The sequence below is a fragment of the Acipenser ruthenus genome, chromosome 22 (genome assembly GCF_902713425.1).
Source record: "Acipenser ruthenus chromosome 22, fAciRut3.2 maternal haplotype, whole genome shotgun sequence".
NCBI lineage: Eukaryota > Metazoa > Chordata > Actinopteri > Acipenseriformes > Acipenseridae > Acipenser > Acipenser ruthenus.
This window is the reverse complement of record NC_081210.1, coordinates 24,645,830-24,670,505: the sequence shown is the minus strand read 5'-3', so window position 1 is coordinate 24,670,505 and position 24,676 is coordinate 24,645,830. Positions and strand designations below refer to the sequence as shown.

General features: G+C 37.2%; 2 protein-coding genes across 2 annotated transcripts; both read right to left on the bottom strand.

Moving 5' to 3' along the window:
• Positions 1–1,799: 1,799 nt before the first annotated feature.
• On the bottom strand, positions 1,800–2,989 carry LOC131699536 (trace amine-associated receptor 1-like). Its single transcript, XM_058996621.1, has one exon. The coding sequence runs from the start codon at positions 2,987–2,989 to the stop codon at positions 1,880–1,882; it is 1,110 nt and encodes a 369-aa protein (XP_058852604.1). The 3' UTR covers positions 1,800–1,879.
• A 3,982-nt stretch (positions 2,990–6,971) lies between these two features.
• On the bottom strand, positions 6,972–22,693 carry LOC117973754 (alpha-1B adrenergic receptor-like). Its single transcript, XM_058996209.1, has 2 exons — positions 21,544–22,693; positions 6,972–7,595 (listed from the first exon to the last, which is right to left on the bottom strand). Exons 1-2 carry the CDS (start codon positions 22,499–22,501, stop codon positions 7,009–7,011), a joined length of 1,545 nt encoding a protein of 514 aa, XP_058852192.1. The 5' UTR covers positions 22,502–22,693; the 3' UTR covers positions 6,972–7,008.
• Between the last annotated feature and the right edge of the window lie 1,983 nt (positions 22,694–24,676).

Genomic DNA, 24,676 nt, shown 5'->3' with positions numbered 1-24,676 from the left:
TTAATATCATCTTATTGCACAGACTGCAGATGCTATTAGTTTAGCAACATGCCTGCTATCAACACTGGTAACAGGCTGGCAATAATAAACAAAAAAAACATCATTGACAGCAATTGATGTATGTGTCCGATAGCCAGCTCAGCAGGTAAGGTTGAAGCTGGTTTATCTTAGCAGAGCTGGTAGTGTTGGTCATGTTGGTTCAAGAGGCTGTGCTTTCGGTTGCCGTTTAGCTGGTTAATCAGAAAACTTACAATTAAAATGTAGATCACTTCTGGCTCGTGTGGTTACTATTCATGTATAATGTATTACATCATTTCTTGAATATATATTATATAGAATATTAGTAGCGGTTAAGTATTTGACCTACCATTTTATTTCAACAACTATAATGATAATAATAATAATAATAATAATAATAATAATAATAATAATAATAATAATAATAATAATAATTTGAAATTTGATGTATGGGGTTTATTTAGATGTAAAGCATTAAAAAGAAGACGCATGGAAGTTTCCAGCTTCAATACTTTTTAGAACATAAAACTGAACAAGAAAAAGGTTATCTGGGAAAACAGACTTGGTTTATTTGTGAAGTATTTACATGTTGGACACAGCAACAGATTGTTTTTACTGCGTAAGCAAACAAGAATAAATGACGCAATTCTATAAGTCTAACGGAAATATAAAATAACTCAGTAGGTTTACATACATGCTCTATCAATATGGAAATATAAGTGTTTAATTAAAACAAAATAAGAACACAAGGAATCGGTTATTGACATAGAGTGATGAAGTCTTTTCTAGATCCCAGGTTTTCAGTTTTTCTATTTATTTATTTATTTATTTTTTACAGCTGTGCCTATTAATAATAAGCCTATTATTATTTCCTGTAGCTTGCATGTATATAGTCACCTCAGATTCTATGTGACTAGCTTCAAGTAGGACAGGCAAGTTGAGATTTCTACAATTGGTTCAAAATTTGTAACTGACAAGATCAAAACTAAAATGATTTCTTATATTGCTCAACAGCAGTTGTTTTCAATTAAAAACCAAAGTTGTAAAACTAGTAAGAAACAACCTTTGTGCAACTTAGTTTTGCGATTTTCCTCTTAACAACTTGTAAAGCACCAGGTGTTCATCCCTGTATTTTCAGAATGTTTCCAAGAAATAATCTAACAACTTAATTTCTCCAGTGAAAAGTGATTATACTACTGCTGACCTGGATTTAAATGCCCCAGTCCCAGTGTACCCTTGAGAATAACCAGTACACTGTACTTTATTAGGGTTGGTTTAGCTAATAATTATTTGAAGGATGTCATTGACTGTTTAATGCCCTTTTGACAACGGAGCTAAAGTGTAATGCATTCACAGATTGTAGTAAGATAATTGTACAAGAAATTGACCTTTCATTATTGCTTACAGTAAAAAAACAAAAACAGCACAGTAATGAGGAATACCACACCATCATTTCACAGCTAAGGGAGAAAGAACAAAACATACAGTACATGGAGAAAACCCAATCAATCCTAACCAGTAACATGAAATTATTCCTGATTCAAACAGCACAGACTGTAATAGAACCCAGTAACCAGTAAGTAAAACCGCACAATAGGTCAAACTTTTTTTATTGAATGATTTTTTTTAAAAATTCAGTGCATCCTTACACAATTCCAAAATTGATTAAGTTCTTGATCCAAAAAGACAATGTTGTGCTATCAATAAAATATTAGGCTATTGAAACAAATATAGTTTGTAACCAAAAGCATCTGTTGTACAACACACACTTTTATCTGTTTTACAAACAGTGCAAGAAGTACCTTTTGTGCTTTTCCAAATGAAATAGGCAAGCGTCCAGGATTCACAGGGACATTGCTTATTATCTTGAGAAGAGGCCGAGTTCTGTTTGAGCCTGTCTGCTGGTGTCTCCAGAAAGGTCACTGTTTTGAAATTGCCTCCCTATCATCTTGCAGCCCAGGATAATTACAAAAGCTTGTCGAAAGTATTTGTTGAAGAATGCGTATAAAAAGGGGTTCATGGATGAGTTGACGTACCCCAGCCAAAGAAACACCTCCAGGACGACGGGGCTTGTGCTGTATCCCATGAACGGGTCTGTTATGTTTACGACGAAGAATGGGAGCCAACAGACCAAGAAGATGCCCATAATTATGCTCAGAGTTTTGGCTGCTTTCCGTTCCTTTTTCATAGTAAACCTCTGCCTTGCTCTCAGGGGACAGAAAATTCGGCCATTGACTTGGTTCTCAACAGTATCTATCTGCCTCGCCTGCTTCCGGGCGACACTGAAGAGCTTTCCATAAGCTGCCAGCATGACGGCTGCTGGTATGTAGAAGCAAAGCATAGAAGCAACAACGGCATAGGGGATGTTAACCACTAGGATACAAATATTGGGGCCAACCTCCTTCAGATGCTTCTCAATGCCCTTGACGTGCAGGTCCAGGACCACAGGGACACAGGAGACCAGCAGTGGAAGAGTCCAACACAGAAAAAGAAGCTTGGCCACCCTGCTGGTAGACATCCTGTAGTTGTACCTCAAGGGGTCACACACGGTGAAGTAGCGGTCAAAGGCGATGCAGCTGAGGTTATAGATGGAGGTGGTGCATAAAGTGACATCCAGGATGGAGTGGACCTTGCAGAAGATGTCCCCAAACTGCCAGCTGTCAACGGTCCTGACCAAGCTGAAGGGCATCACCAGCACTCCCACCAGAAAGTCAGACACAGCCAGAGACAGGAGAAAGGCGTTAGTGGGAGTCTGAAGTTTTTTAAAGTAAGCAATGGAGATTATTACCAGTAAGTTACCTAAAACTGCGGCAAGTGCAATTGCAATCAGAGCAGAAGCCAGGAACCATCGTCCTACCTCTTCTAATACACGGCTGGAAGAACTGCAGTTGCAGTTTGCCTCACTGTGGGACAAGGTGTGGTTTAGAATGTCCTCTGTGGAAAATCCACTGGTAATGACCACAATCCTCATTGTCTGCTAGTCCCAGGGTGAAAATGCAGACCATGCAGAGGCGACATCAAAAACCCACCCAGCTTGATTTGTTCCTGCTTTTAAGAAAGTATTGCTGCTCTTTTTAAGGTCTTCCTTCTTTATGTCTTTTGCAATTGTGCTGAACAAACCCCATTTAGCAACTGGAAGTTATACGTCATGCATATCAGCCTGAAAAAAGTCTTTTCAAACAAATCAGTATTTTGCCTTGCAATTATTTCAAGCCACACCATCCCAGCCAGTAGAAGTTAACAAATCCAAACTACTGTAGGTATTCACCTTTGCTCTCCTTAAGATGGGATTCAGGTTTGCAGGCCTTGCAAAGCACAATGTTCCTTCCTCTCTGTAAGATCTGTCTTCAGTAAGATATGACAGCCAGTGAGTGAGTGGTCATGTTTATTTTGCACATATGCTCTTCATGTTAATATCTGGAATCATTTGAAATATGAATCTCTTGCAAATCATTAACCATTACGACAATAACAAATGGTATAACAACTGCTTCGTGTTTTCCCTGAGTGTAATCTCGACCGAGAAGCACCTGCAGCGTTCTCCTTATCTGCAACAAATCTAGGTTTATCGTTGCTGTTGTTTATTTCTCGCAACTGTAAAATCTAATTTTGTGTCATTTTAAAATAAAATTGGATATTAATTCTGCTGTTATTAAAATTTTTCAAGCCCCATCCAGCACGGTTTAGCAATTGACAGCTACAGAAAACCTTGAACAGTTTATCCAGTCTCCTAGTAACCTGGCTGCTTTTAAAATGTCATAAAACAAATGGCCAGAAATTTCAGATAGCAAGGTTTAAAGTGAATAGAGAAAAACGATGTTATCCAGGACTAACAGCCCCTAATATTTAACTCCTATGGAATGATCTATTTCTATTTTGCTTTATTCCACCTTTATAAGAATATAGTACCACTAGTGTAGGTGTGGATGTTGCAGAGATTATACATAGGCAAGGTAGAGTTTCCTGAACGGTTAAAGCATATCTTACGTTTCAAATGTGGTAATTTATTGTATGTTGAATTTGAAGAATGGATTTATGTCAAGGCACAGGACTCCAGTGGTTAAAATCTTTTTATATATATATATATATAAACCATACAATTAATTTACAATACATCTGGTTGTGCACATATGTCAATAAAAATAACATTTTTATATTCTTTTCAACAACACAAGCTACAGGTTTATATGTGTAAACATGTAAACTCAGACACATCGTAAATCACTTTAAATTCACATTGATGCAGTTCTCTTTTTTATGTCCTTTTAGAAAATAGGAGAAGGGAAGGGGATTTCATGAGTGGTTGCCATGGCATTTAGTGGTCTACCACTGTGCCTGTGCGATAATACAGCAAGACAATCAATATGTACACAGAATACAGGTAATATCCCAGAAAATACATACAGTACAGTATATATATAGACAAACTACTCATATTTTACTTAAAATAGATTAATTATTTATTCTCTCTCTCTATATATACATTGCTTGCTAATTATATATATATATATATATATATATATATATATATATATATATATATATATATATATATATATATATATATATATATTAACAAAATGTAATTTTTGTATCGCTTTTTTCTTTATTTACATGTGATGAAGTATTTTTACATATATATATATATATATATATATATATATATATATATATATATATAGACACACACACACACATCCACTCGATATATCTGCTAGGCTAACAAATATGGTACAACCACTCCCTTGTTTTATCGGGGGTGTCAGGGTCCAATATAAATCCTCTACGCAACCCAATTTTTCTCATTTTTCGTATAAAAAGCAGCACACCGTTTTAATTTATACTGCGTAGGGTAATTGCTTCTCATCAATTTAATTCTCCACTTAATTTCATGGGTCTTCCTCTCCTTTCTCAAATGCACAAACCCGCTGCATTGAAATAATCCCGTTCCAAACATAGGAGGCTTATTGCTGGGGAGCTGACGTCACTGCCCTGTGACGTTTGCTAGTGCATTGCTGCCACAAGTGAACGCCCCGCTGGCTAAAATAAAAACCTCTTCAGCAAGTAGATATTTAATTTGCTTTGTGTTATTGTGCAATGCGTGCGTATATGATAACACTATGATATTAATGCTTTGTTTTTATTTGTTTTGTATATTTTTGGTTGTGATGTGCAGTACGAAGCAACCAGACTAAAAACGCATATAGAGTCTAAATGTATACATATATTTAAAGATAAAATGGTATTGCATTATGAAGTCTTCAGTGGACTCCTATCATACAAAAAAAGGGATACATTTACAAGCAAACAAATTAGCATTTCTATTTGCTTGTAATATGTGGTGTCATTTCAGTGCTTGGCAGCTGTAAGCATCTGTTATTTTCAGGGGGGGAGGGAGGATTTAATTGCAACTGTTCAAAGAGGAAATTTAACTATTAAAAATCCTAAAATAGTTCTGCCCCAGCTTTGCTGCAAATAAAGACTGACAGAATACGGAATCCTTGATTACTGTTATTCTTATTTGAGGGTTCTCTGCCATGTTCATTTATCAGACCGGGAGGTTAAAGAAAGTTCAGCATGTTTCTTTGCAGCAATGTGTTTTGAAGGATGAGGAATGGGGACATTTTGTGTTTGGCAAATAACAGCTGCATATTTCATATAACTGCAAGGAATAATATTCCTTTAGTACCATTTTGTACAAAACATAAGCTACGATTGGGTACCATCAGTGTACACTGTAAAAGGAACACAGTCTTTCATTTTTATTTACAATGCATTGAAAATATGCAGTCTAACATATAGCAAATAACTGTGCTAAAACTCCCAAAAAACTGTGTCTTATTGTATAGAGCTTTACTGACCTCAATGTATGTGGCTGTCATGACTGTACGTGCTAAGGTGCATGGTGTCCATACTAGGGGTGTGCAGAAACACATACATGTACTCGTAATTGCCTTTAAGAAGTGTTTATGTTCCTGTTCCTTTAGCCGGAGCATTTACAATGAGAAAAATCTGTTTCAACACAAGGGAGTTAGGTGAAGTGTTCTCTTAGGAGGTGTTCCTATATGCAGAAACTGTAAATTGTAAATATGAGGGAAGGACAGCTTTCCTTGTTTTGAACTCGACATGTCAATGAATGGATTCCTGCTGATAAATACTTCCTAAAGCTATTACAAGCAAGGGCACAAGTTTCTGCACACCCTAGTCCATACCGTGGGGTGTTCACATGTGTGGCAGCTCTCCAGATAATCTGCTGGACCTATGGGGCACACTCAGGCAAACAAATGGACTGTCTAGGGTAGGAAGTTGCCTTTCAGCCTCATAGAGTGCATGTTTCCCATATCGCCCACCTGGTTCACATATGTTCTTGAGATCTGAGATATAGAAAAAAAAACAACATAAACTCTCTGGGTTCTTAATAACACAGTTTGAGGTAGTAAAGAAAAGAGAAAAGAGAAAAAAAAGTGAAATAACATAGTGTAATTGGGTACTGTAGGCAGGGGAGGTTTCCTTGTTTAAACTAATTACAGGGAAACTGCTTTTTTCAGAAGACAATTTAGAAAACATTAAGACGTATTTATGATTTCCTCCCTACATTCCCTGTGTACATGTGACAACAACAATAATTATAAAGTGCCTTCCATAACTAGGTCATCACAGAGCGCTCTACAAATGGGGGTAAAAGCAATTAAATAAGATATATATATTAAAAATTATTTGTCTCTTAGATTGAATTTGCATACATCAAGAGCAGCCCATTTAAGTAGGGTGGAACAGACCAGAGACACATTTGAAAAGTGCTGTTTTCCCTTACCACTGCTTCAAACTACAATTGCAATAAAACCTCTACTCTCATACTGGGTGCCACTGCTTAGAAAGAAAAATATATATATAATGTATATATATATATATATATATATATATATATATATATATATATATATATATATATATATTGCTCCAACACACATTTTATTGTTCCCTTTTCCATCACATAATGGTTTCTGACGTATCAGCGCCTTCCAAATCTACATTCCCATTCAGTCTATTGGAGCCTATTTCACAGCTGTCTGTGATCGCTGGCAGGCTCACTGTAGCCTTGCTCGACCCCACAAAACTAGCATTCCCATTGTGCTCGTTGACTATCCTAAAGGAGTAGCACTCCAGTCTTTGATGGTGATTCTCTGAAGGGCTGTGGGGAAACGAGGAGAAGGCCCGCCAGTCCTGGAAGGTGCCCAGCTCCAGGGTCTGTGGCCCGCCTTTGTTCAGGTAGCTCGGGCTGGGGTTGGCTGAAGACAGGGTTCTCTGGCTGCCGTTTAGAAACATGGAGCTGTCCTCCATGGAGTCTTTTCTGGAGTTGTCGGACAAGTTGATCTTCCAGTTCCTGTAGTTGTAGGCCACCCAGCCAGGGCGTCTCCTGCGCCGACACTGGCACTTGAGGATTCGGAGGAAGGCTCTCTTGAACTCCTTGCTGGAGCAGGGGTAGATGATGGGGTTCAAGCAGCTGTTGAAATATCCCAGCCAGAAAATCACTTTGAAAACAGTCTCTGGTGGCCTCAGGTCTGTGAAGAACGAACCTGTGAAGTAAAAGATACAGATAAATAACAAATGGCAGTTCATATCAATAGTAGAGGTGCACATACATACAGGCTTGAACCAGCATTACACTTTAAAGAAGAGACCAAAATGTATTGAACCTCATTGCTTACTGAACTAGAGTAAAGAGTGTATGCTGAGTTAATTGTACCCGAAATTAATTCAGATAACTAATAAGAAGATTGCGTTTTTTACAATCCATACTGTAAAATTAGTTTGGTTCATAACTTTATCATAATAACAATGCATTCCTGCATAATTTAGCAATCCGGTATTTCTAGACTATACTTATTTGCCATGAATATCTCCACAGAATGTGAGCATGCACTTCTACAAATAGCCACTAGGTGGCAGCCTGGGTACAACACCATAACAAAGCTGAGAATACAAGATATAGGCCAAAAATAGATTAATTAATACATTTTGTAATTCATTTAAAATATAAAATGACCGCTGTACTGTACGTCAACATTCCTTTGTTATTACATTTTAATATTTTTATGTTTATCCCCTCCCCCCCTCTCTCCCCACTCCAAAAAGAAAGCTATACTGCTGCTGGACTTTTTCATGAGCAAAACTGAGTGCATTTCCTGTTAAAACCCTTCATATCTAAAATGCAGTGGACAATGCCAGCTTACCCATGCTACCCTGTTACCTAGTATATCCAATATCCTGTTAGCATAGTGGCTACATGTTAAATATTACATTGGAAGATATTACTATTAATTAGTCAGATATTACATGCTTCACAAGAACTGATTTGAACTTGTACCAAACACTGTAGTCCAATGATTTACAGCTTAATTTCCTTCCCACATATGCGTAACTATTAATAGGGTTTAAGAGTCTGGCTTGTTAAACTTTTGATTGCTGTTTTATAGCTGTTGCAATCAGCTTTTGCAGTAGAGACACACACAGTGATTGATAATGCTGGCTCCATGGTAGTGTTGTATGTCATAACAGAAACAGCATATATGAAGCTCCCAGAACAGTGCAGGTGCAGGATGTATGGAGCTTGGTTGTAGGATAAGCTGTTACTTTACAATACACCGCTGGAAAATGAATCCTGAACCTTTTTATCTGGAAGATATAAACTCGCCATAAATAACTGTAACAAAAGGTTTAGAAAATGCTCAAAGTCTGATGCAGAAACGCCATAGTGAACTATATTTATAAATGCTAGCTATGCAGTTTTATACACCCCCAAATACAATGCAGATAGAGTTCACTTAGATATGAGCATCCTGTATTGAGGTCTCTGATACACAGTATTATATGAATCATATCACAATGCATCCACCTACTGATTGCTTTCCATTTTGAAAACCAGCAAGCTGTCAGTTCAGTGGGCTGTAACATCACCCTGTACATTTCTAGATTCAGGCACATGAATGGCAGCCTACAAGAAGATGGCTGGCCCTACTTGGAAGCAAGTGTCAATTTTGAAAGACGAATAAAACAGTATAAATGTATCTATTAAGCTGTGTCTTGTTAAATTGTTTCTCTCATAACATTTGAACTTTACTTTATAAAAATGCTGCACCACAAGAAACATTTGAAGAAAAAAGGAGAAAAAAAACTGTCAATCTACCAGTAAATGGTACTAATAAATGATTGCCGTGATACTTAATTGAATTATCTTTGATCTCAGGGTTTCCAACATGGATAATATGCTTTACTTAATTCAAGCATGGCCCCCTTTCATTTTACCTTGATCTTGAAGTTAATGCCTTAATAAATAAAACAAATAAGCCATGCACTAAAGATGCACCTAGTGTGGAGACCTGGCTCTGAATACAGACCCTATCCCAGTGACCACTCTGCTTAACTACAGGACCACCGTTCTAACAGCTCTGCTGTTTCAAGAAGACAAAGAGGATAAGACCCCATGCTGACCCCTCCTGAGGGTGACCTCTATGGGTATCTGTGATTGATTCGACATGGTGATTGCTTTTACATGAGTCTTTACCTTACAAGGCATCTGGTAGGTTCCGCATTTGTTTTTCATTTGAATCAGTCTGCCAGAGTCTAAACCCCAGGTCAAGCACCCTGGATCTTAGTCAGCTCAAGCATGGCCAAATAAATGCATCTTTAACAGGCTGTTATGATCAGTGATAAATTATCATTCGTGTAATAATAAAAAACAGAAGAGGAAAATGAGTACATGTCATTGTTTTTTTTTTTTTGTAACTTGCTTTAAAAACTCAGTTCTCTCCATAACCTTTGTGCACAAACAGTACTGTACCTCCCCCACCTAATAAAATGCACTGGGAGTGAGTTTATACATTTTAACAGCCTATTCAGGCAATTAATAAATATGAGTGTAAGCATGTGCCTGATAACTGTGTTCTGTCTGACAAAAATATTCCAATATATCACATATTACCCTTATAAAAGTTTACCACAGTAAACACATAACTAAGTGTAGTAAAGCATAGTAAAAGCATGGTAAAGTATGTATTGTAAAGAATAGCAAGGTATGGTAAAGCATATTAATAAACATGGCAAACCAGGGTAAACTATGGTAAATGTATTGTATAACCATGGGAAAAGCGTGGTGAAACGGCAGAAATACTGTGGTAAACGGGGCAGCAGTGTGGAGTAGTGGTTAGGGTTCTGGACTCGGAGGGTCGTGGGTTCAATCCCAGGTGGGGGGACACTGCTGCTGTACCCTTGAGTAAGGTACTTTATCTAGATTGCTCCAGTAAAAAAAACCCAACTGTATAATTGGGTAATTGTATGTAGAAATGATATCTTGTAACAATTGTAAGTCACCCTGGATAAGGGTGTCTGCTAAGAAATAAATAAATAATAATAATAAACTTTTATAAGGGAAAGACTTTTGTGAATCGATTTGTATTTAATTTTAAAATATGGCTAACATCTGCATGACTAACATGCACACTGTCTACCAATCGGTTAGTATCCATTGACAGCAAAAGAACAACAAAATAATAATAAAAAAAACATGAAATGAGTCCATTTTCACTGAAAAAAAAAACTAAGAATGATACATTTGAGGAAAACTAAAAGATGAAAAATAACTAACAATTAAAAAAGGAAATGTACAAAATGAGAAAAAAAAATGTGCGTGAGTGCTTAAGAAACGTTGTATTATATTACTTATTTATTTTTAAATAAATTGAGTGTGCCCAATTATTTTACCTATGATTTTCTCCCTAATTTAGAATGTCCAATCATTATTTCCCCTCACCGCAGCAATTCCCCACACAGCTCAGACCTGAAGTTCAGTGAGCGTCCTCCGATCCCATGAGCGAGCCAGCTTCCTCTTTTACACCCACGAATTCGAGAGCGGATGTCAGCGAGCTTCCGACCTCAGACGGACAAAGGCCAGCCCAGCAGGTGTCCACTTTTGAGCTCACTGGGCACCTGGCCAGCAGGGTTCACTGTAGCGTGATGAGGAGAAGCAGTCCCTGTCTGTTTTTGCCCCCCTAACCCACGGGAGCGGCAGAGCCAATGCGACGTTCCCTTCGGACTCCGTATGTTAGTTCCCACACTGTATTACATTCACAATTGCCCATTTAATTGATCTCACTGCTCTCTGTGAACCACTGTTATTCCTCTACTGTGGCTACAGCAATTGAAACAGACCTCCAGGCCTGCACTGACAGAGGGAGTGAATCGAGAACGTGGTGATATTGATAATAATTGAGTGAGTGAAAAACCTCTGCGGCTAACACCACACTCAGATGTGTGTCTATAGCACCAACCACATACCAAACAGCCTTTTAGCTACATTAACACTGCAAAGATAACAAGTCATTCGTTAGTTATTGCTTACCAAACCAGGGTTAGCCAGGCAACGAGCAGAAGGGGAAGGCAGAATATAAATATTTCTTCCCCTCGATATAATTTAGTTTTAAAACACAAAACTCTGCTTTTGTTCTGAGCTATTGTATGCCACATTAGTGAACGAGGCTAACTGCCTAAAAGCGTCATTCAGCACTATCTAAAATAGCCACAGTGGACTCCATCCTTCCTCTAACAAATTTACACTGCCCAAAAATAAATAAACTATCACAGCATCCTGTTTGAGATCTCCAGGTCAATAGGGTAAGCATTCCGAAGTCTGTAAGGCTGTACAGCAGCCAGAGTCACCCAGCAGAGGCAATTAAAAAAAGCTTTGCCTAGAAAATACATTTCCACCCAAAAGCTACAGTTATTAGACAGTAAATGTGCACTAAGGCTTGCCTCTAACTCCAACTCAAACAGTAAATATTCTCACAAATGAAAAATTAAGTGGAAGCATTTGACAGGATATTAAATCTTTGGTTTTATTTTTACGTGCATAACGTAAGTAGGAATTACCATGCCCTTGTGCTGTGGTGATGGGTTTATGAAATCCTCTCCCCACTGTAAGCACTTCATGCACCTTGTGAATTCTAGGGATTATGAGAACCAGCTGCAAAAATGAACACAACATCACACCCATGTGGCTGCAGTAGCCATTCATCTATAGGGTGTTATCTGGTATTGCTTGATAAATGAAATGCATCAATACTGAAGATAATATCTGTACCTTATACACAGGTTCTGCTTGTTATACCACAAGTGTGTGTTATACTGTACAGAAAGTGTGCGTTTCACAAGAGGAGTGCATTATTATACATGTGATGTAACCCATATAATGAACAGTCATTGGCATTATGAAGATTGCAGTGATATTATTGGGAGGGTTTCTATTCTCAGGCTATTATACTATTGGCATAATTGCCTAATAAACTACCAAAACCTGCTTGTCAAATCAGTGCATGGTTCATTAATCTAAGAAATTACAAAAGCACATGCATGGCATTAATAGCATGCAAACTCTTTAGCATGCTGTAGCAGGGAGGTAGAGAGCCCTGCTGTGTAACTATTTTGTTTATTTTTATTATTTTTTTTATTTATTTATTTTTTTCAAAGAGAAAGACGCGGCTGGCCGCTGTTTTTATTAAGCAACACAAAAATAAATAAAATATTCAAACAAAAACACTGTGTGCTTGCAGATCAAAAATAAATATTTTAAACAAAACAAATCATGAACACAAAATAATACATACAGGTCAGGCAGTCGCTATCACTGTTCCTGTATATTTTTTTTAAATACAGTTGTCTCTGTCTCTGTCTCTGTCTCTGTCTCTGTCTCTGTCTCTGTCTCTGTCTCTGTCTCCGCTTGCTTTCTCCTCTCTAACACCTGAGTGCAGCGACCTGCAGGCTTTTATATCGTGGCCAAGGGGTTTAACTGGCTAGTAATTATTCTATTAACCCTCGGCCACTATCTGCACAAGTTTATTAATTAAACTGCTGTGGATGGGGCTTCCCATCCACGCGACTAAACAAACTAAAAACACACGGCTACGCCGTCATATTTATAAACAAAACAATAACAAAACATACGGCGCTTCGCCGACAAATATAAAACCCAATAACACAAATACAATAAATAAATCATAACAAACAAATACAAAATAACACAGGGGCGGAAGTGGAAACCCCGTTCTAAAAATAAACAAAATACAGTTACAAAGCAGGGCTCTCTACCTCCCTGCTACACATGCAAAAACCTTTCTCTGCTAAACCTTAATTGATTCTTTTAGCCAAGTGCAGCCCTTGGGGACCACAGGTCCAGGTCTTTGAAGCAGCAACTAAATGTAAACGGTAATTCTGTTCTGCACAAAATTCCTGCCCTCGCAGTCAATGAGGCAATGAGACGTTAGTGAAAACGTGCTGTTTGCATGACAGGCAGTGTGGCTTGCAATAGCTGCCGTGGGAACATCACATTTGTGGTAGAAAGTCGGCTGGGTGTAGGGAGAGCCTCGGTCAAAACGCTCATCACAGCATTCTGTTAAGACATGCTTTATAGCTTCTGGAAAGAGGATGCTGGTCAATTTACTTATTCCAGTGCACTTTTTTTTTTTTTTTTTTTTTTGTAAAAGTAAAGATATTTGGTTATACTAGAGACGCCACACTGACGTGTGTGTTTGAGATTTTAAATTAATATACAATGCTGCTTCAATATTTCATAGTCTGAAAATTCGTGGTTACTCAATGTTGGTTACAAACTGTATTTTCCTGTATAATGGCCCTTCACTAATTGACTTTTCAATACTTTAGGATTTTTTGATGTGCAAGTCAGATAGACAAATAAAGAGCGAGCACTGTACTCATATCCACGTTTTGTTTTTTCTTTATAAAGTAAATCGATCAGCTTTTGTGCTGGAGTATATTAGATCAAAAAGTATCTGGTAGGGGTAACACTATACGTTAAGTGTCTTTAATGTGTATTTACATAGTAGTTACTTAGTAAATACATGTGTACTTACACATAATCGCAACGTTAATTATTCATAGTTACAATGTGGTGAATGTGTAAATCTTTTTGCACAATATATATGTAAGCACACAATTGTAGCAGAAAAGGGTTAGGATTAGGGGGGTTAGGTTAGGGTTAGGGTTAGAGTTAGGTTTAGAGTTAGGATTAGGATGTCATGCTGAAAAGGGAAGGCCAATACATATCATTTCCTAAGGATACTAGCATAGCACTAGGCTGAGGCTTTTCCAAACAAATCTGTTTCATGCTGAGTGACTTCAGCCGTAAGGACTCTCAGCTCCTTCTCAGAAAACTGCCCTTCCTTTGCTACCCTTCCTCTGACATTTTTTTTTGGTTTGTATTTTCATGCTCCTCAAATGTCATACAGCGCCTACTGCTCTCTGTACTCCTAACTCCATCACCTCTGGGCTGCAAGTGCGGCCGCTAAATAGACCGATGCGCTCATTGAGACCCTCATTATCATAATGGCAGATCATTATTTGTGCGTGTTGAGTAATTTGCATTGCTGTTAAGCTTACATAGGGTGCAGTGCAAAATAATGGCCTGGTCGCAATGTAATTTGAATTTTGCATCTGCAATTATTTGCACTGCGCCTATACTTACACCTACCCCTTAATGTACAGTGTTACTTTGGTATGCTGTAAATGCAAAACTTATATTTTCTTTGATTTGAATGCAAAGGAACACGAGAAAATAGTGGCTCATATCATATTTGCCATGCATTGACTATACAGGCCAACATGTGGGGCAATGGAACTGCAGTCAGATTTAGGATGAACATGAGTCATATATATTGGGCTCCACATGCCCTGTTTTCAAGCAGATTAATCAAATAATGATGTGTGTCTTAGAGTGGTGGTTAAAGCAAGGAGTTTACATTTTAGATAACGGGTCTGTTGCTGTATAAAATATATACGTCATGAGGCTTTTTTTGTTTAATAGTTTAATAGAACTATGTGGGCATCAGGCAATAGGCTTTATCAGCCGCAGTATTAGTGTCTGTATAATTTAGTGACACTTTATATCTCTGGCACCTATTGTATCTAAGTAATTACATGCTAACATCACAAAAATATGCCATAAGTGCGTCTCTTCCAGCTTACTGTAGCGACAGTGCCATAAACAGAGGAAAACATTTCAGACCAAAAAAACAAGGTCAGACTGAAGAGAGCTGGCCCAGTCTCTTCTTGAGAAACTCATTCGGGCTTAACCCTGTGTGGCTAACTACCAGCTAACCACTCTAGGACTTCTACACTGCACAGTCAGTTCCTCTGCATAGCAATGCCTCAACATTGATGCCTTGTGATAAATACAGTTCCTAAACAAAGTGGCTGTACAGTATGGCGTATGGCAAACTATTATCAATAATGTAGTAGTGGAGTAGTGGTTAGGGCTCTGGACTATTAACCGAAGGGTTGTGGGTTCAATGGAATGGCTTCACATGCTGAATGAAAACCCAAATACAGGGCATTGACCGTTAGCCAGATTTCAATAATCATTTATCCTAAGCAAATGGAAAGCAGCTGGATTAAAGCTTGTATCAGTCAAATAGCGCACATTATCTAGCTGCTTGTAATGCATACAGTGCATGACGATGGTTTCTACAATGTCTAATCTGCTGTGTCCCTTTATCGCTGTGTAAATGTTTAGCAAATGAGATCAGGTTTCATGTAATGAAACCTTTCATTTTTATTAGTTATAAATAGTTTAATAAATAAATATGAACACAACATTGTTAATATGGAATAAGCTTGTTACAGTTAATAAACTAAAAACGTTTATTAACCACCTCAAAATAAAGCATGACCTAAAGTTTGAAATGCTGTTAGTTTTGGGTGAAACAAGGGTGCCTGTCTTGTTATGGTGTAAAAGTCTATTCATTTAAAGTGTTTAAAAATACAAAGACCTCCTATAAACATTTTAGACGGCAGACACGGTGATGCTGATTGCATATTGTTGCTGCAGAGTTTATGATTCCTTAAAGCTGTGCCCCTGTCCTATGTTATCCTGAGGTAACACTTGTTCCTTTCCAAATCAGTGCACTTGATGAGACCATAACTCTTCTTACAAACACAGTTTAGATTTAAAGGAGCACTGGCTCCTTTGCTGAAGTGTCTTGGCTTCTTGACACGGCATTTCAGCAAACTGAAAACCTGTACCCGTTTCAAATGAATTCCTTAATGGATCACCACTACAGCTTTTGTAAACTGCAACTTGAATGAATAATGAATGCAAAGGGCCACACACAAGGGACAGATTTAATAAGGCGCTATTTAGTGAAAATAGAATGCAGTGCGTATCAAAACTAGAACCAAACTTGAAAGACTTCTCTGTTAGTTCTTACTTTGTCCTTTGAATTAAGTAACATCTCTACTATTATCTTTACAGGTCTGGACTCCAAGAGCAGCCAGTCGGATTGTATTGAGCCCATTAACAGAAAAACATCTGTAATCCTCCCCACCGTCCCCTTTCCCTTATACCCTCCTCCCCCTCCCCTTCTCTCCCTCCCCCTCCCCTTATATCCCTTCCCCTTACCTTATACCCCCTCCCCCTTCCCTTATACCCCCCTCAATAAGAAGAGGCACATTTGTAATTTCATTCAGCTGGATTGTAGGAATTCCCTCTGGCCCATATGAATGAGAAGACGTTCCACGCAAGCAGATTGGGTGACACAATGTATTGACACAATGTAAAAATCAATCAATGCAAGATCCTCATAAAACAGAAAGCTTTCGGTAGTATGTACCATACCGTTTCGTATTTTACCGTTACAATTTAAACGTTTCAACCTTTTTACCTTATTTTTAACTGAGATCGCGTAATGGAGATGACGTGGAATCTACTTCAGGCATAAATGTTTACTCTGTAACAGCTGGCTTCAGCTTGGATGATAGACTCTCATTCATTGAAGACAGGCCTCTGTCCGTGTGCTTATATGAAAGCCATTAAAATGCTCACGTTTACTGCAGTACCACAGTCCATTTCTAAAGCAATAGAACAATAAGGGAAATTCACATGCAAAATAATTTACAATAAGAGGTAAAAAAAAATATATGAACTTGTTTTTTTTCTGGTGGGACTGAAGGGCAAAATGTGTAAATAGTTCATAAATTAGTGTTAAGACTATCAGCTGTTTAAGACATGAGCAAAGAGAACAGGCAGGGCAAAATGAAGCATCATACACAACTGAGTGAGGAGACTGGTAACCTGTTGCTTGGCTGAAATCATGACTGTAGCTATTGTTTAGTTAAACATGCCTTTGCTAAGTTTTTGTTTTATTGTTTACTTGATTTTGACTTTTTAACCCTTTCAAGCAATGTAAAAAAAAAAGAAAAGAAAAATATATTTGTGTCCAGCTATTTGTATATTTCAGGCATGAATGGGTTAAGGTCTCGATTTGTCCTGTGATAAAACGGTACTTTGGTTGCGACACTACCTTTCACAGCAGTGGCGACAGGCCCCCGCGATGTGATAGGCGACTCTCCTCTGATTGCATCATCAGCTGGAAAAAAAATCACTGTTGCACAGCTAATAAAAATGTAGAATACATAATAGCTTTTCAGAATACTTATTTCAGTAAAGGTATACGAATCACACACACCAGCTATATCCAGTTCCCTGGAAATGGATTGCCAGATGTTCTCCCTCATTGCAGTCTTTATAATTTTTGTGTCCTTCGTTGTACAGCTCTGGGTATTTCGATTTGATAGTAAGATTTTTTGCATTGCTTCAGTGTTGCTTCAGTGTTGTTTCAGTGTCGCTTCAGTGTCACCATCGCATCGCATGCAGTGTGAACGGCTCGTATCAAAAATACATGTTTCATTTTTTTTGTCGTAGTGTGGTGTGTCGTACAATACATTGTCGCATCGTGTCTGGTGTGTAGAGGTCTTTAAACTGCACATGCAAAACCGAGATAGATTATCCCTGCCTGAGGAACTAATGGATGCTATAAAATTATAAAATATATATTTTGCAAGAATTAATGAAGCAGTTCTCAAATGTAACCACATGCCATGCTTTGCAAATATAGTACAATCAAAATATACCCAAAGTTTTAAACTTTGTGGGGCACAATTTCAAACCATTCAAATAATTTGCACCCTTCAATTTAATTAACTCCTATCTTATTGAAAAGTTGGAAAGTTTAGTTAATTTTCTATTTTTTTTAAAGGTCTCCGAAAAACTCTTATTTATGTTTCTTAATATGGAGTTTTGTGCAGGAAATAAAAAAGTGAAGTTTCCATTTAATGACTGAGATCTAAATAATGTTGTTGTTAGAATCATTAGACTATGACCCTCTGGTGTTGGATGTGTTTTTAAAGACAGAAATACACTATAGAGACTCCCATACACTATTAATAAAACCTAACAAATAATAACTTGATTTTATTTTTCAATACTTTTGTACAGTATTTCCAGTATGATTCTGAATAAAGAAAATGTAGATAATTATATTATTATATAATTATATGCCAATTAAAAAATATATATATATCATAATGTGTCTTGCTTTATATGATTTGTATCAATTAAACTAACTTAATTGTTTAATAAATAAACACTTTACAGACTTGTCATTGCTTGTTTAACCACTTATTTTCCAGATTATAAAAAAGCTTTTAGGTAGTAAGACTAGAATTATTATTTTTGTACTGTTACTTTGTTCAGGAACAGTAATTAACCTTTTCTATTCTTAAAACACAAAGGAGATTATATAAAAACATTTATCTGACAGAGATTTTTTTTTAGATCATTTTGTAATGTCAACAAAACTGCAGTTGTTCTAACTTGATAACATTATTCTTTCAAACAGGTTGTAAAAACAGCATATTATTTTAAGAACTGAATATCTTATAAATGGTAGTCTTTCATCTCTCCAAAATACTAATACTATTATTATTATTATTATTATTATTATTATTATTATTATTATTATTATTAAAGGCAAGGTCCCATGATGCACAGCACATTATAGACAATAGACAAAACCAACACTTTGAAGCTTATAAGACTTACGCAATAATGTTCCAAGCTATCACCTGAGCATTGATGATTAACTGGGAGAGTTGGGGTGATCTGAAGGCAAGACCTGAGGCTAATTATCCCCAGTCGGTTATTAATCTCCATATTCCCAGAGCCAAGGTAACTATTTCTATTTCAGGTAAAATAAGTAAACAGATAAAAAAAAAGGTTTTCCTGTGTTCCGTGTTTCTTTGACAAGTTCTTACGCTTTGAATGGTTTGTTCTATATAGTGCAATTAATGACCTGTGCAGTAACCAATGAGACTGGATGCTTATGATTTCTAGACCTATGTAATGGTTTCTAGATACACGCATCTCCTGTCTCATACAATCGTTCATGACATGATGCAGGATTATACATTGTCCAGAACCATTCTCATGTGTCTCCCCAAGCAACATCAACACATTTTATTCCCTTATTCCTGATGAGAAAATGGCTGTTATCCAGTGAGAGACTCTGAGAGCTCGGAAACTGTCTCGCGTCCAAATACCCGTCGTGTTTGTGGGTCATTAATTCCTATACAGCCCTCGTCTTCAAGGAGCACTGAACCTCTAGATTTAACAAGTAATCAAAATGATCTACAGCTAACTATGTACAAGCTTATGGGCTCACAGGCTTCAGGGATCTGAAATGCATTTTTAAAGCAATAGTTCACATTTTTATGATGTTTATCCAATTTAAGACAGAATTTCTGGCATTTCTCCTTTGTGATAAAGTTGTGCGAATGACAATTTGCAGAAAGGAGTTTTGCAAATAGAGCCCATTGCTTTTTATTATAAATCTCTGAAATCTGATTCAATACGCCACGTTTAGGTTCAAATTACATTGCTAATTTCATCCTCACGCAGAGAGAGGATTTAGTTATTCTGGGATAATACATTAATTACACATAAAACTTTTCTTTCACATGTTTTGAAAATGGGTATCTTGAAAAAGTCAACTCAAAAGTAACATTTAGAGCTAGATTATCATGATTTTTTTTCACCAATATTTTTCTAAGCCCATTCTGAACTGTATAGTCACTGTAACTTCTTTAAACATAAATATATTTCAAGCTGATCAGCAACTTCATAGTCTGAAATATGACAACCTTAACAAATACATATTCTTGTTTTTTAAAATCGCTTTCTGTATCATTTTTTGGCCTGTGGCCTTAAACAGTCTCTCAAACATGTCTTCTCTCTGGGTACAGCTGGTACACTAAAGTGTAACCAGTAACTCACCCTGCTGCCCCCAGTGGATATAAAACATATCACATTAGTTCTATGTGGTAATTCACCATTCTTAACAACAACATGAATACATTAGTCAGGATAACTGTGATAACCTGTCCGCATCGCAGGCTGCTCTTTAAGGTACACCTACAAAGGTGAAACCCCCTTATTTAGCAACTGACATGCTTAAAGAGGTCACTTTTCAGGTGAAATCAGCACTCTGTTGTTTAGTACACTTGTAGAAAACAGGTTTCCGGAACATTCCATGTAACCAAATGGTTTTCTGGTGTTTTCTCTGGAGTCCTTGTTTTGTTCTATAAAGAACCATTATTATAGAGTCTACTAAACAAGAGAACATCACTTCAAATGGAACATCACAAGAATAACACCTCAACAGTGAATTTCATTCAAATCTAGGTCAATTTGTAAAAATAGCCACCAATTAATAATACATTCAAATGGAGTATTGTAACAGAATTATCAGTGGACTTCACATGCATTTAGTTCCTAACATTATTATTATTATTATTATTATTATTATTATTATTATTATTATTATTATTATTATTATTATTATCGAAATCAATTATGGTGAATGCATAAAAATGTAACACAATATTGTTAATTAAATTACTTTAACCATTTTAAACAGCACATTTAAAAATGTATTTCAAGTGCAGTACTAGGCATCAAAAAATATTAGAGTTGTACTGTATGAAACAACTTAATCCACAAAGTTTCACATTAGTTAACGAAATCAGTAAAATAAATGAATGAACTAGTAAAGAAAGTCTATAAGTGCTATTCAATCCGCGAAATTGTATAATAATATGTAGGCTGTTTATTATTATTATTATTATTATTATTATTATTATTATTATTATTATTATTATTATTATTTAATGTTAACTAAATAACATAATTTCGATATTTTCTTTAACACCATGTAATTAAAGAAAATACCAAATGAAATCGCAAAAGTCGACCTGAAGCCATAAAATTACACTATTTCACGTTAGATTTCAAAATGTCACATTTCCCCATTTTTTATCAGTTTTTTCGTTAAGTAAATGGAAAACTACAAAACGGTATGTAATTCAATATGTTAAAATAAAATTTTTCAGCCGGTTTCATTGAACTTTATGAAGCAAAATGTGTTAATTCTATAGTGATGCAAAACGTTTGGCATAAACAAACACAACAAACGTGCACATTAGCAGCCAGTTACTTGAGTAGACTAAAACGGGCACTCTTCTAAAATACTTCGGAATAACCCCGATCTGGGCTTTAACATAAGGGCGTATTACGCGTATACAATATGTGACAAATATCTATTTAGTTAATTAAAATCCACCTACCAATAGGTAGAGCCAAGAAGAATGGGAGCCAGCACAGAATAAACATTCCCACCACGATGCCCAGTGTCTTAGCTGCTTTCTTCTGCCGGGAGAACTTTAGGAGCTTCACTGACAGCGAGCTCCGCGTGTGGTGACCCCTCTTGCTGGCGCCTGTGCAGTCCTCCTGGGTACCCCTGCAGTGGATTCGCAAGGTAAATTCCTTAGAATCTAACCTTTCCTTCATCACCCCCGCCTCAAGGTTCTTTGTAGTCCTTTTGGCTACTATGTACACTCTGAAATACATGGCCAATATAACAATCAGCGGTATGTAGAAAGACCCCAGAGAGGAGAAAAGCGCATAGAACGGTTCTTCGGTGATGCTGCAGACTTTCTCATCCTGAGGCGCTGGTTCTTTCCACCCAAGAAGAGGTCCGATCGATATTACCATCGACAAAACCCAGACCCCCAAGAGCGCTAAGATCGCCCGTTTCTCAGTCACTATCGTAGGGTACTGAAGGGAATATCGTACCCCTATGTATCTGTCGATCGAAATCGCACAAAGGCTCATTATAGAAGCTGTACAGCACAAAACATCCAACGCTGCCCAGATGTCGCACAATATTCTGCCGAACACCCAGTAGTCAACGATCTCGAGAGTGGCGGACACTGGCAGCACTGTGGTACTAAGCAGCAGGTCTGCGCTGGCTAAATTTATTATAAAATAGTTTGTAGGAGTTCTTAGGTGCCTGTTGCAAACCACAGAAAGAATAACTAGAATGTTACCCACTATAGCAAAAACTATGAAGGCGCCCAAAACAAGTCCCAGAGTTGTCGCTCTGGTGATGTCCAAAGAAGGCAGCGTTTGGTTTCCGGATGTCCCATTGGAAATATTTGAAACCAGCTCCCCATCGTACAACATAAGCCGTAGAGAGGTTGTGTTACTCCCTAGACCTGCAGCATCATCAATGTCTAAATTCATTTTGAAAGCAGTAACCCTCCATAGCAAAGAGTAGTTTTTGCCAGTACAGAGAAAACGTGTTTATACTGTAACAATACCTGACCAAAAAATACTAACACTGTACACTATATTTGTGTTTTACTAAACGAGCTCAATGCACCCCATACCTCTGTGATCGCAGTCGCGCTACTGAATAAAAAGTTCCTTTCTGTGCAATACTGCCGCATACATGCTTGTAGTAGTATCCTGCAGTTGTTATTGGCTCAGACTCTTTGATTGCCCATGTGTCTTTAAGGAGAGAGTGCTTTGCGTTTGTAAGAACTATGAATGGAACTGTGAGCCTCTGCTAGGGTCCACAACACGTGACGTCACGCATAATTTACATTACTATATGACACTTAAAGGTGCAGCACAATCAGAAAGCCCGCACGATTTTAAGAAACAGAAAATGTGCTCTTTGGTTATTCAGACTTTATTTGACTGGTGAGCTCTAACTATTGGTCTCATGATGAGGGGACAGGATAGGCCTATATGTACTTTTTTTTTTTGTTTACAGGTAAACATATGAATAAAATAAGCAACTCGGGATATTCTGGAATATTCTACTTATTATGTGTAATTTAAGGCAATAACTTACACAAAAAACGATTTGTCTTTTCAAATAAAACTTAAGAACTATACACAGGAAACATCCTGATATAAACACTGTTCTTGACAGTGCGTCTCGCTTTCTCCACATGCAGGAGGCACGCACCTGCATCCCTGAAGTTTAGTACCAGCTAGTCTTTTATTCTGCAATATTCATCATGGTGTACAGTTAACTCCTACAGGGAAAAGGGATTGATATAATCATTCTTACATAAATAACTCAGTCTACTCCCAAAAGCTGTGTTTGCCTCAAGTGGGTGTGTACGATAATCTTTGGCCGTGTTTCTCAAGGCATTGCCATCCTAATTTTAAAAACTGCAATTTAAATATCTGTAGGGTCCTATTCTTAATGTCGGATACTCTGGCTTTACAATTTCTTACGGATTTGTTTAAATGTAACTGAAAGGGAAATATTCTCTTTTACCCAAATTGTCGTCAGCACAGGAAGGAAATGTATTATTGCCCTACAAAAGCTGTTTCATGCACCTTGATTAGCTCTAAGGTAGTCCTATATTAGTGCTAATCAGGGTCTGTGAGACCAGGCGTAAATGCATCTTAAAGCCCTACAATACCCTGCAATGCTCTTTCCTCAGAGTCTGTATATAACATCCCCAGGTTAACAACATGACCAGGTCAACACTTATCAAAAGCAGATTACAGAAGCATGCTTCTAATAGAATAGCAAAGCAGCTTTCAATGCCAAACCAAGAGCACTTAGTGCTTTTAATGTTAGTGGTCTCTATTCATCAAAGCGGTTTCATTTTTGTGAAAGGCACAACATACTAGTCATGTAATTGAAGCTTCACTGTATTTTTACAACGTGTCGCCACACTGCACAAAGATTGCATTCCTACCAGTGGCACCCTTTCAGATGCAATACAATAATGATTGCTGACCACACATACAAATATAAAAGGACACTAAGCCAAGAGAGGATAGAAAAACAAGCACAGTAGAGACCTTGATAGCGAGCCAAGCGAAAAACCCAAACAAAAAGCTAGTTAAACTGCTAACGCTTTTCTTCTGTCACGTTCTTTAGTTCTTTAATAAAAAAATATCAGATATTCATAGCAGAAAAATGATTTGTCAATGTTACCAACCAGTGGTGCTGAAGTGCCATCACTCAGTGGCAACAGCAGGCTGAAATTAGTTCAGTACCAGTAGTTTAAATTATTCATATTTTCGTTTGCTTAGGCAGGTGAACTTTTTTCAATTTTCAATTTTCAAATGGTGCACTGCCATCAAACAGCATCCTGTTGTCATACTGCAGAATATTACTATTAGCGTAATCAGCATAAATAATAATAGCAGAACATGTTATGAAAGTTATAATAAAGTAACAACTGTACAGTGTCATTTCCAAGAATATAATTTAGCTAGTCGAAAGAAAGAATCATCTCTATAATGTTCACAATGTCCTATGCAATGAGCAATGGCATAATTAAAAAGATTCATCCGTGTCAGACAAAATTGTTTTGCAATCAGGCTCCATCACATTATTTTTATGCACAAGCTAATGGTTAAGCATTAGGTAGGTGGTCCTTGTTT

Bases quoted from the DNA above. Each gene is read 5' to 3' on its own strand.
- LOC131699536 (XM_058996621.1), bottom strand. From the start codon at position 2,989: ATGAGGATTGTGGTCATTACCAGTGGATTTTCCACAGAGGACATTCTA.
- LOC117973754 (XM_058996209.1), bottom strand. From the start codon at position 22,501: ATGAATTTAGACATTGATGATGCTGCAGGTCTAGGGAGTAACACAACC. The intron at 7,596-21,543 runs GTAGGTGGATTT...TTTACTTCACAG, and splicing joins CTTCTTGGCTCTACCTATTG to GTTCGTTCTTCACAGACCTG.